A 13314-nucleotide genomic window follows, 5' to 3' on the forward strand; every position below is an offset into this window, starting at 1 on the left:
GGAAGTGGTGCGACTGGTTAAGTGGAGATATTACCATGAGCAAGGATCCCAGGTTCAAACCTCCAATCCCTACCTACAGAGAAGAGGAGCTTCACAAGCACGGAAGCGGTGTCACAGCTCTCTCTCCCTCTCCCTACCTATCTCCCCTTGCCTTTCAACTCCTGTCAAAATAAATAAATAAAGTAGCAAATGATGAACATTAATTAAACCACTGGAAGTACTTGAAACCTTTTACTCCAGGAAAAAAAAAAAAGTTCTAGAAAATGTCAGAAATATCTTGCAGGGCTTTCCTTTTCTCTCTGCTTGTAGTGAAGCGTCATTCGTGATTGTTGAAGCCGTAAGAGAAGATAACTGGAAAGACTCAAACACACAATTCTTTATCACCACAATAAAAACTTCTAGAGTATTCATTAAAATATTTTGTAGATACTTGGAGTACGGCAGTGATCATGGTGAGTGATGAAGCAAATTACAGGAGGATACATGAGGTCATAGTGAATGTCTACTTCTCTCCCCAACCACTTGATGATATTTAATTCCTCTGAAGAAAATTCCTTTAGCTTTTTACAAGAATTTATATATGTGTCTCCTCTAGATTTCTGAGTTAACATTTAGGTACTGACCAGATCAGAAACTTTTCCTGAAAATACCACAACCACAACACAGTCTACATAGTGTTTCCTCCACCACCTCCTGCCAAAATGAATTTTCCCCAAGCCCCCAAATGCTTCCTATTTATTCTCTTTACCTTTCACTAAGTTCCTTGTGAGGACAAGGACCTCAAAAATATTTGTTAAATAAAGGAGTGAATTTCCTTTTTCTGAACGTGTCCATAAAAATCCAGACTCAACTCTAAATGAAAAGAAGCCAGTGACTAACACAGAGAAATTTCATTTCAATTTTAAATTGAAAGTATCTGCTGGATAAATTAATCTTAGAACAATCAGTCCACACATTTGCAAGCTTCTATGTAGGTTTCTTGAGAATACATGAAGTATAATTTCAAGTTAATAACCTATAACATATTTGCAGAAGCAAAATATAATTATTTGAAACAAGTCACAAAAAATAAAAAAAGAATTAGTACTAGGGATATTTGCTCTCAAGTAGCACTTTTCATGTGATTGGTGCTAATTTTGGTCTCTGAGGAGCATTTTGTAAGTTTTCAAAATATCATTTTAAAGACTTTGACTTGAGATAAGAATTACATTTTGAAAGATGAAGAAATTCAATACATAAGCTTACCTATCTTTATCAAGTGTGGCAATTAATTTCATTGCAGCAAAATAACTGAGTAGTGTTACTTACAGAGCAATTAAGTACATTTCTGAAAATTCATCTAACAGTAAGTTTCTATAAAAAGTCCAATTTTGGACTTGTCGAGCCTTAAATGGAGAGCACTGGTTTTTCATTAAAAATAAAAACTGTTGCCTCATTAATCTGATTGCACTCAAGCACATAAAGACAAAAGGAAAAAGGACAAATGAGTTTGTGGTAAGTAGGGGTTAAAGGACACATCTAACACACACAAATATATCTCAGGGGTGGGATTAAGCCTCTTCTTTTCCTCTCTATAAAATGTCTCCATGGGGTCAAAATATATTACTGCCATTAAAGCTTTGAAATTTAACAAAGCAGCAAGAATAATAAGGCATTTCTTCATTTAAAACAAATGGCTTTTCCTTATATTGCAGATACTTTATTCTCCCAAGGATCTTTTAAGGCTGAAAAATAATTTATCAGTCTCTCTCCTCAAGGAAGACATCTTACATTCTTCAATAAAGATTTCTGTGGATGCAATTGAGATTGTAGGGCAAATTATTAGGTTCTCTAAGGGAATCAGGCAGAAGACAATTTCTTATCAACAAGATAAATCACACACACACACACAGAGAGAGAGAGAGAGAGAGAAAAGAGAGACTAACATATTTTCTTGTTTAATCAAATTTCTCCAACAAAAATCATCTGACCTTGGTAAGACAGAAATAAGAGGTTGCCTAGAAATTACAACCCAAATATCGCTTTGTGTTTATCATTAATCAGAGCTTGTGAATGCTAGAATTTGCTCATCTATAAAAACAAGCTGACTGTTAATTTCTGTTTTCTGGTGGTATGTTCCTCATATTTGCATGACTGATTTAACATACGTGCTTGTGGTTTCATCTCACTCTTGAGCAGGATGTTTATTCCAAATGTGACTACAAGACTTATGTCCTCCTCCTCAAACTCACTGGTTCTGATTGGGAAGGTCAATGAAAGTGACTTGAGTTTGCACAACAAAATCCCACATGGATCCTCGGGACTTGGCTAATTGATTCTTCTGTGTCAATCACAGTTGCGAACCACAAGATCACCAATTTCCTATACTTCCAAATAGCCATAGCATTGGTTTGAAATTCAGACTAAAAAGCTTATATAGTGAGTCAACTATACGCATAAGAAAATGCTTCCAATTAAGCAGCAGAAAGTTTTTAAAGCTATGAAAGCCATCAGCCATGGGTTTATATACTTCATTTTATTTCTGGAAGCAGATTTCCTGCAGAAATGCTTCCTTCTCATGCAGTCTCCTTTTTGGTCTCCTTGTTATCTCAGGAAAATCATTCTGAGATTCCATTCTGTCACCAAAGTTCTTTGGCTAGCATTTGAAATCTACCATTTCTGTCTAGTCTGGCAAAAGCTGTTTATTCACTTTTTTCTAGAAAAGGTTTTGCTGAAAACTCAACTGAGCTACTTCATAAGTCCTTGTACATAGCTGATTGTCAACCAAGAGTTGAGTTAATTATCTAGCCAGGCTATAAACTTGCTTCAAATTAGATAGAAGTGGCCAGCTGCCAGTGTGCACAATTTAAAATAGGCCTTTTAGGTTGGTAAGATAGCTCACTTGGATAGTGTTTCTGCTTTATCATGTGTGCACCCCAGGTTCAAATCTCACCCCTACAGGGATGGAGGAAGCTTTGGTGCTATGATGTCTCCCCCTCATTGCCTCTGTCCTCTACTGAAAAAATAAATGGGCTTTAAGCAGTAAGCCATGGTGACAGTCACAATTTAAATATAATAAAGAGGTCTTTTCGGACTGTGAAAAAACTGTAGTTTTGCACATTACTACATTGCTTAGATATTTCAGTGAAAAGGAATCACTTTATTGATTTTTTTCAAAAGTCAACTGGAATATAAAAATGCAAATATTTAATAGTAAATGCATTTAATATACAGATATCTAATAAAACTTTATGAAGTGTTCTAAAATGTTTACCTCTTCTAAATATTTTAACTTAAATTGCATTGATTCATTCCCTTATAATCCCAAACCCTGGTTTCCTGCAATAGTATCAACTGGTGAGTGCATTTGCCAGTAAATAAAACATCAGAGATTATTTTAACTTCCAATCACATAAGATTTACTCTATTTTATATAATGGTAAACAGTAATAGTAACACACACAGTTCTTTAGATGTGACATCATGTTCCATATATATTATCTCATGTGCTCGTCCAAAGATTTGACACATAGGGGGCCGGTGGTACAACTGGTTGAGTGCACATGTTACAATGAGCAAGGATCCAGGTTCAAGCCCTCAGTCCCCACCTGCAGGGGAAAAGCTTTGCGAGTAGTGAAGCAGGGCTGCAGGTGTCTGTCTCTCTCCCTCTCTAACTCCCCCTTAGGCCTCTCAATTTTGGGTTCTACCCAATAAATAAATAAAGATTAAAAAACATGACACATGAATTAATCTGATTGGTTCTCAACAATCATAGACATTACTATCCACATTTTACAAAGGGAAAAATTAAGGCTGGAGCCTCAGTGGCTATCAGTTCAAAAAGAAACAGAACCACATTTTAAGTTCAAGCAACCCTAATCCAGGTTTTTGATCCTTGAAGAACACTACCAGCCCTTAACACAAGAGGAGCTCAGTGGTTCCTTTTTGCCAGTCCAACATCACATAAACAGAAAAGTCAGCAAGATAAATGTAGCAAAAATTCCACAACTTTCCCCAGTCTAGCTTTAAAATCTCTTACCTTCCCTCTTTCCATCACAGCCTTCTTTCACAAGATCCTAGCTATGTTCCAGAAAAACCTGTATCTTCAAAAACAGAGCCACACAAACTAAATCTCCAAAGAAATGTCTTTGTAACCTCCTCTTTGCGATTAAAATATCACACGTGCAACCCTGAGGCCCCATACCCATCCTGCTTTGAACAGTCAGCTAACTAACCTGTGAAGCATCATTTGTTCACAGAGCCATTGCATTGTTACACACCTAGACTTGTTTTAAAATGTGAATTATTTTATTCCTACAATAGTTATTCTAACCAAGCTTTGGGTGGGTTTCTGCTTCTAAAAAGGTTACTAGAGTAAAGCATCTCTGTTCATCAGGATTAACCTAAAAAAGAAATTTTACAAAATCCATTTCTCCCCCAAGAGAATCACTGATGTCCTCATTGAGACAGTGATTTCTGAAGCCATCCACATTAAGCTGAAGAAACTGTTACATAATGCATCCCCCTGGACTCTGGTCCTCATTTGAAAGCTAAGTTTAAAGGTTTATGGTAGTATTTGCTTTCCATTTAAGAACCAGAGAGAGACAGAAAGAGAAAGGGAGGGAGAGACAAAGAAGAAGAGGAAGAAAAGAATTGTTTAGTAATAAACCATCTTAGCCGCCTCCTCCACCAGCCTTGAGTTACTTAGAAGATGTATCTGTATAGTGGAGCAGTGGCAGAGAGGTAAAGACACGCAGTCCAGGACAAACGACAAATGAAACATTTTATCTTACCCAACCTTCCTGCGACAGACACATGCAATACGGAGTATAAAACCTGAGACTTCCTGCTTGCAAGTCTGGGCACTCTAACCACTATACCACCTCTTGGACCTCCACTCTGACTTCCAAGCCCCTACTCTTTCTCCAGAGTGTACCTTCTAACTTCGCTTTCTGTCTCAGCATCTGTCACTGTCATATAGTCCTTCTGAAGTTGAAAATGGTTTACTTACTGTCGTCTCTATCGCACTGGGCTAGAAGCTTTACAATGAGGAGCTGACTCATCACTTTCTTACGGTGGGACAAGGCTAGGTCCCCCAAATGAGAACTGACCAAGGTCCTTCATGAAGAAGGTGCAAAGATTAATAAAGTGGATTCCCACATTTGCATATCCCTTCATTATTTAAGAGCCTAACCAGGGCCTGGCCATAAACCAAACATCCCCCATTCCAGAGAGAGAGAGAGAGGAAAGGTGGAGTGAGGCATTCAAACAAATACTGTAAATGAAAAGAACTTCACTCCCATGGCCCAAACCTGGAATGTACCTCTAATCGGAAATGAGCCCCCAAGAAAGTCTCCAGGATTATCTCACCCCATTGTGTCTTTATACCTTAAATATAGGTGTTTACAGGGTAACACTTCAAGTATACTGCTTAATCTGTATTTGTATTGTAGCCCATAAACTTTAAAACATATTTTTGTGGTTGATCTCTGCATGTGTGACTGTTAAGAGGAGGCAGAGATTACAGAAGAAACATAGTAATGAAAGATGCTTTGTCAGGGGCCGGGCAGTAGCGCAACGGGTTAAGTGCATAGTGCGAAGCACAAGGACCGGCGTAAGAATCCTGGTTCGAGCCCCGACTCCCCACCTGCAGGGGGAGTTGCTTCACAGGCGGTGAAGCAGGTCTGCAGGTGTGTTATCTTTCTCTCCCCCTCTGTCTTCCCCTCCTCTCTCCATTTCTCTCTGTCCTATCCAACAACGATGACAACAATAATAACTACAATAGTAACTACTACAACAAGTAAAAAAAAACAAGGGAACAAAAGGAGAAATAATAAAATATTTTTAAAAATTTTTAAAGAAAGATGCTTTCTCCTTTGAGGCAATGCATGTTCCCACGTAGATTAGGAATACACATTCCTAGTATCATCACATTTCTTCAGTAGTGGCCACAGGAAAGGTGTATAATAGCTATACTCCATTTCCAGGATGACTCACGAACTGTTTCCTCACACATAACTGTAGAAAAGCATAGCTATCTATATGGAAGTATTTAGAATGCCACAAAGAACACAAAATAGGTCTGGAGCAACAGGGAGAAAGTCTTACCCAGAAAGATAATCATCTCTCCATTTTCCTTCATAGCAATAATCAATGGATAGATTGTGTTTATGTTTTTTTGTTGTTGTTGTTATGTGTTTGTTTTTCTTATATCCAATCATCCTCACTTTAACCTTGCGATCCATTTAGTTGCAGCTTCTTCCTTTTCCTTGCCCTGAGCTAGGGAATCAGTGTTCTGTCTGAAGCCCTTATCTGCAGTACTAACAGCCTGGCTAGGACCTGGCAGGTGCCTCTGCTAGTTATGGTGACAAGAGAGAAGCTTCTGTGCTTGTCCTTATCATGGTTTCCCATTGACCAGCAAGAAACAGTGGCTCCTTACAGATCACCAGCAAATCTGAGCTTCACTATCTCTAAGTGTCTGTGGTCAGGGCGGTACTTGTTCGTATGGACAGGAAACACAATCACTGAATTAGCAGTACCAGCAAAGCACAAAGCAAATGTTGACAGAACCTGATTAGGTTAAAACCCTACCACCACCCCCCAATACAGAAAAACAAAACTTAAAGAGGAATCAAGTTTCAACGGATAAATGCCAGGGCTTTTGAACTCATACCCAATGCACCAGGGAACATCACACCTCCCTAAAAGGCAGAGGGCCCCTTATGACTGCCCTCATTCTTATTTCTCTTTTAGAACCATCTGCAGCAGACCTATTTTCTAAAACCTACAAAAATAGGCAGTCACCTCATAATCACACCTTTTAGTGGACATCAATATAGCTGCATAGCCACGACCCTAGCACCCCACCCCCTCACACCTCACTAGGGTCAGTTACTAACTCCCCTTCCTCCCTAAAAATGAAATAAGGTGATTCTCCGCCCTCTGAAGGAGTTAATAACCAGTGAAACTATCTCAAAGGATAGCAGACAGTAAAGAAATGTAATCAAGCTGGTCGAAAAAAAAAAATCAATCTGAATATCTGCTTATAAGCAGGCTATTCTTACACAGGGGCACGGAGGAGGGGGAATATTCCATAAGTCAAATGTGTACCTAACTAACTAAAGTTTCAAATATTAAGCCTTCACTGATTCAATCTGTGGTTCTGTTTTTTTTTTCCCCCCTTTTCTTTTCTTTAACATGTAGTCAGGCAATCGGAGAAAGCCGAAAACACTCTGAAGGAGAATTCAGAGTTTCCTTAATTAAAACCACTTTAAAATATGGAAAACCAAATTATTCTATTCTTAAAGACAGTCTGTTTTAACTAGCCCTAACTAGAACCGCTTGTAGGTTAAAAAAGAAAGAAAATTATTTTAAAAAAATAGCTTAATGACCTTATAAATTAGAGACTAAGGGGCACATAATGGTGTGCTGGTCTGTCCATCCTCAGAGGAATTACGGGAAAAAAGTGTTGTCCAGAAATTGCTTCTTTTGGAAAATTACCATGAGGTAGGGAGAAAGGGGGAATTAAAAACCAAAAAAAAAAAAAAAAATGGGGGGAGAGGTTGCGAGTGGTTAAGATGTCTAATGGGAAATCTAGCACTCATGAAAGACAACCTCCTCGGTCTTAACTGTCACACAAACAACTTCTGAGTCTCTAGATCCAGAGAAAAACAAGTCGCTTTTGAATGGGGGAAAGCCTGGGTATACACCTAGTGGTGGGCGGAATTCGCCAGGCTGCAGCCTCCATACAGCTTTTCTTTGCTGCACTGCAGAGGCGCCATCTTCTCCGTCTTAATCTTCACTCAATTCCATCCTTTTATCTGCACCCTAAAAAAAAATAAATAAGAACCCCAAGGACCCTCTCCCAGCAGCCCGAGACCCCAGGAACGGGGCTCAACCCCGCGGGCCCCGCGCTGCCAAGCAGGCAGCCGCGCCTCGACCACACAAACGTGTCTTTTGATGCCCAGGAGGGGCGAGCTCCCCACCGCCGGCCGCTGCCCTTTGCAGGCGCTCACCCCACTCTCGGCGGGTTCCTCCCCAAGGACTTCCCGGTCCCGCACAGAAGCAGCGGGTCTGGGGGTGACGGGGGTTGCGGAGAACGGAGGGGCTGCGGGGCCCCAGCAGCGCCCCAGCCCCCTCTGGGAGGACCACGCGGCGCCTGGAAGGGAGCCGAGGGGGCTCCCAGACCAGCGCGACTCAGCCACCGCGCCCCGGGCTGGCGAGGGCGGGATGGCCGCGGCTTTTGTTCGGGGGACCTTCCCCCGCCCCCGCCCCCGTCTCCGGGGACCAGCGGGGGATATGGGCGAAGGCCAGGGACCTCCCGGCTCGGGGCAGCCCCGTGCGAGGGGCGGCGGTGGGTCTCCGACCGACCCCTCCCTCGCATCGCTCGCAACTTCACACAAAAGGGAGACGCAGCAACACACAAAGTTTTGCCTGCGGAAGGTGGGGCGCCACCCCGATCCGGGTCCCACTCGGGAGGCCGCCGCGTGCAGCCGAGAAGGGCAAAGAGGGGGTGATCGGGCTGGTGAGGCGAAGGGAAGGTTAAATCGGGCAGAGGCAAAAAAAAAAAAAAGGCAAAAGCAAAGGTTGAAGAGGAAGGTGGGGAGGGGGGAAGCTAGCGCACAGCTTGCCGAGAAGCCCCGGTTCCTCCTTTCCTGCGGCCCCGAAAGAAAAGGGCGGAGGAGAGGGGAAGCGGCGGCGGCTTCGAAACCCAGAAATCGATCCAGGGATGTAGCCTTTTCACACCCCCTACCCACATCCCTTTACCTTCCTCCCTTTTACCCCCATCGGGGAAGTCTCTGGCCTCCCCCAAACCTCCCCCCCTACAGTCTGCCAGCCCAGCTCCCGAGGGAGGATCTGAGGCTCCCGATCCCCATCACCGCCCTTTTTTTTCCTTTTTTTTTTTTTTTTTTTTTTGCCCGGGACGCCCCTTTGCGTCCCGGCTCCCTCTCCGCGGGCTGGAGCGCGCGTCGCCGGGCAGGGCTGGGCCGGAGGCGGGGAAGCGAGCGCGGGGCGCCCGCAAGCGGGGGCGGCAGGCGCCGAGGGAAGAAGGGTCCCCTAGGCTGCTCCCTTCTCCAGACAGACAGACACACACACACACGCACGCACACGCACGCACGCCTCCAACCTCGGTTTCTCTGGGTTAAAGAGGGGAAGACCAGGTTCCATCGTGTACCACCGCCCAAAGCTCCCCAGCACCCCCCCCCCCAACAAACCGAGGCGCAGCACCCACCTCCAGCGCCCGAGCCGTCCAGGCGGCCAGCAGGACCAGGACCAAAGTAGGCAGCATCGCGACCCTGCGCGGGACACCGAGTGCGCTGCTGTATGGGGGGGGGGGGTGCGCCTCGCCCTCGCTCTGCCGGTTCCGCCGCCGCCGCCACCGGGGTCTTCGCGCTCCCGCGACTCCGGGCGCTCTCTGCTCCAGCCGCCGAGCAAACTGACTGAGCAGCAGCAGCGCAGCGGCGAGGCTCCGAGCCCGGAGAGTCAGCTGATCCGGCCCACCCCGCTCGGCACCCGAGAGAGACCCCTAGCGGAGCCGCCGGGGAACTGCGCGCCCGCGCCCCCCAACACCCACAGGTGCAGCACCCCGGGGGCTCCTCCCGCAGCCCGCGCGCCTCCCCTAGGCTGTCGGCCACCTGGTTTGGGCTAGCGGGCAGAGAGGGGCAGTCGGGGGCCCGGGGAGGGGTAGTGGCAGCGAGACGGAAAGGTGAATCCTAGGACATTTGGATTCCCGAAAAGTCAGGAGCGCTCCCCCACTCGCTCCAGTGAGCTTGACTCATCCAACCCCCGCTGTCCTTCGGGGATGTCTTGGAAAAGACTGCTGCTGGGGTGCCGCATTTGGGGGGGAGAGGGGGACGTTGGCTTGGTAGAGATGGGAGGGGTGGTGGCGTTTCTGGAAGAGAATGGGCACAAGAGCAGCTTGAAAGAAACAATTTCTTTTGCGCGCTGGAGAGGACCAGGGCTTCGTTTTTTGTTTTTTGTTTGTTTGTTTGTTTGTTTTTCTTTTCTTTCTTTCTTTTTTTTTTCTATCAAGAGCCGCCCGAGCAACCTGGAATTTTCTACCTTTAGAACCTAGCGAAGGAAAAATGAACTAGAGCCAGGGAAGAAGGTGGCAACTCATTTCTCCATAAATGGGATTTTAAATTTTTTATGTTGCTCTTTTTTGTTGTTGTTGTGGCAGTGGGGTTTTATTTCAGTTTGGGGTGTGGTGTGTGTGTTTAAAGAAGATATTCCTTCTTGGCAAGTTTTTTATTTGTTTGTTTAAATCAGGCAGGAATGTGACATATATCTGATCTGCAACTACAGTGAGATGACAGGTGATGAGATACCTAGTTGAGCACACATATTACAGTGTGCTATGACCAGGGTTCAGGCTCCCCCCCTCCCTATCTTGGGGGGAGGGGGAGAAACGGGCAGGTTTCACAAGCAGTGAGGCAGTCAGTGCTTCACGTGTCTCTTTTTATATATATATATTTTAATATTTATTTTATTTATTTATTCCCTTTTGTTGCCCTTGTTTTTTTATTGTTGTAGTTATTATTGTTGTTGTCGTTGTTGGATAGGACAGAGAGAAATGGAGAGAGGAGGGGAAGACAGGGGGAGAGAAAGATAGACACCTGCAGACCTGCTTCACCGCCTGTGAAGCGACTCCCCTGCAGATGGGGAGCCAGGGTTCGAACCGGGATCCTTATGCCGGTCCTTGTGCTTTGCGCCACCTGCGCTTAGCCCGCTGCGCTACCGCCCGACTCCCACGTGTCTCTCTTTCTATCCCTCTCTATCTCCCCCTTCCCTCTCCAGTTTTCTCTGCCTCTATTCTATAAATAAATAATAAAATTTAAAACTGCAGTGAGAGTAAAACAGGAGGCATCTTGAGGGGTGATTTCAATTCATATTCCCCTCTCCCTTAACAAAGAACTTCTGACCTCTACACCTGCCCTTGTTTTTTACTAGGTCTTTCTGGAGTTACAGGAAGGAACCTTCTGCACAGTCAACAACACAAACCATCCCATGTCTAGTTAGTGTCCGGTGAGTTGAGAATGGTCTAGAATGACCCATATCTAGAACTCTTCTTGGGCTAAAAAACATCAAGTCTGTGGAGGGGCTAGCAGGAATGAAGGAAGGCACCTTCTTTCGCCTACTTCTTGCACTGAGCAAGATTTCCCTCTGGGCCTCCAGGGTTCAGCCAGGGGATAACACTCCTTCCTGAGAAGTGAGCATTTGACTTCCTGAATTCTACTGTCTTCTACCCCCTCATCCCTAACCATGAGATAAGTTCCCCCACCTCAATGTTCTCAACAAAATAAACACTAATATTTGTTATCATGTGATAATTGTTCGCATGCCTTATGTCACTTGCATCCTGCAAAAACCATGGAGGCACTTAGTACTATTGTTTATTTATTTTGACAGCACATATTGCTGGGATTGATTCAGTGCTTGCACAACTTCTCTGCTTCCAATCGCCTTTTTCTTTCCATTTTGAGAGAAGGTGAGAGACAGATGTAGATGGGGGGGAGGGGAGGACAACCACAGCACTACTACTAAAACTTCCCCTTGCAGGTGGGGACTGGGGGCTTGAACCCACATTGTCCTACATGATAATATGTATCACTCTATCAGATGTGTCACCACTTTACCCTTCCATTTACTTCTTTGTTTTTTAAGATTTATTTAAGGGGGCTGGGCAGTGGTGCACCAGGTTAGGCGCACATAGAAATAAGTGCAAGGACCTGCGCAAGGATCCGGCTTCAAGCCCCCGGCTCCCCACCTGCGGGGGGAGGGTCTTTTCACAAGCAGTGAAGCAGGTCTGCAGATGTCTTTCTATCTCTAACTCTCTCTTCCCTCTCAATTGCTTTCTGTCCTATCCAAAACAAGTGAAAAATGGTCACAATAAACAGTAGATTCGAAGTGTAGGCACCAAGTGCCAGAGATAATCCTGGAGGAAAAAAAAAAAAGAGGTTTATTTCATATGAGAGAGAGAGAAGGAGGGAGAGAAGCAAAGTACATCTACATGAAGTATCAGGGATCAAACCAAGAGCCTCAGGCATGCAAGTAATCCAGTCCTACATTCTACCCACTCTGACTATTTCCATGTATAAGTCAAGAAGCTGAAGCTAAGGAACATATCAACCATATTGCACAACATGTGACATGAAATCGGGACAAAAGAGAAAAGAAAGTGACAGAAAAAAAAATGCTATAGTTTCTCAGTTTGACCTCTACTGCCACTCCAGCTTGGTCCCAGGTTTGTGCAATTGGAGGCGTCTGAATACCAAGAGGGGTATGACTTGAAGACAGAACGGGACAGGCACCAGCTACAGTTGTTTCAGGGTCCAGTGCCAAATGGAAAAATGGGATCTTTTGTTCCAAGGTTAAGAACTATATGTGGGTGACAGCACAATGTCAGACACTACATAGGACCCTTCTTTTTCTCTTTTGTTTTCTAAAATTTTTAAAAATATATTTATTTATTATCGGATAAAGACAGAGAGAAATTGAGAGAGGAAGGGGAGCTAGGGAGAGAGACAGAGAGACATCTGCAGCCCTGCTTCACCACTCATGTCCCCCTGTAGGTGGGGACCAGGGATTGGAACCTGTGTCTGCACACTGTAATGTGTGTGCTTAATCAGGTGCGCCACCTCTTGGCCCCCTCTTTTTACTTTTCTCCCTTAATTAAATTTTAGATAAAGAGAAGGCAGGGGGGCAAAGAGAGAATGAAAGAGAACATAGCATCGAAGCTTCCTTCAGTGCAAGAGGCCTGGGCTCAATCCAGGGTGGTGCACATAGCAAGGCAGCATGCCATCCAAGAGGGCTTGGATCCTTCTAAATGCAGGCCTGTGGGACAGATACTGGTGCTGTCTCCATAAAGCCAGTCCTCAGAGGAACTTTCACTGAGCCTTTTTGTTCACCTCTAGGATTATCGCTGGGGCTTGGTGCCTGAACTACAGAACGACTGCTCCTGGAGGACATGTTTTCCATTTTGTTGTCCTTGTTATTGTTGTTATTACTGTTGTTGTTATTGTTAGATAGGACAGAGAGAATAGACAGAGGGGAAGAAAGAGGGGGAGAGAAAGACAACTGCAGACTGCTTGTGAAGTGACTCCCTCTGCAGGAGGTTGGCGGCGGGGGTGGGGGGGTGGGCAGAGTCTTGAACCGGAATCCTTAAGCTGCTCCTAGTGCTTTGCATTTAGTACGCTTAATTCACTATGCAACTGCCTGCCCCGGGTATATATCTTAAACAACCAAACACACCCATCCAAAAATGATCTGTGTATTCCTATGTTCACTGCAGCACAGTTTGTAATAGCCAAAACCTGGGAGCAACCCAGGTGTCTA

General features: G+C 44.7%; 1 protein-coding gene across 6 annotated transcripts in view; it reads right to left on the reverse strand.

Annotated features, from left to right (window-relative positions):
• The window catches only part of APP (amyloid beta precursor protein), a 271787-nt gene extending 262363 nt beyond the window's left edge, over positions 1–9424 (reverse strand). For all 6 annotated transcript variants that reach the window (XM_016186733.2, XM_016186732.2, XM_016186731.2 and 3 more), the window contains exon 1: positions 9212–9424. In XM_016186733.2, the coding sequence (XP_016042219.1) occupies positions 9212–9268 (57 nt within the window). In that variant the 5' untranslated portion in view covers positions 9269–9424. The remainder of the gene's footprint in view (positions 1–9211) is intronic.
• Positions 9425–13314: the final 3890 nt, after the last annotated feature.

Source organism: Erinaceus europaeus, chromosome 9, assembly GCF_950295315.1.
Source record: "Erinaceus europaeus chromosome 9, mEriEur2.1, whole genome shotgun sequence".
NCBI classification, from domain to species: Eukaryota; Metazoa; Chordata; class Mammalia; order Eulipotyphla; family Erinaceidae; genus Erinaceus; species Erinaceus europaeus.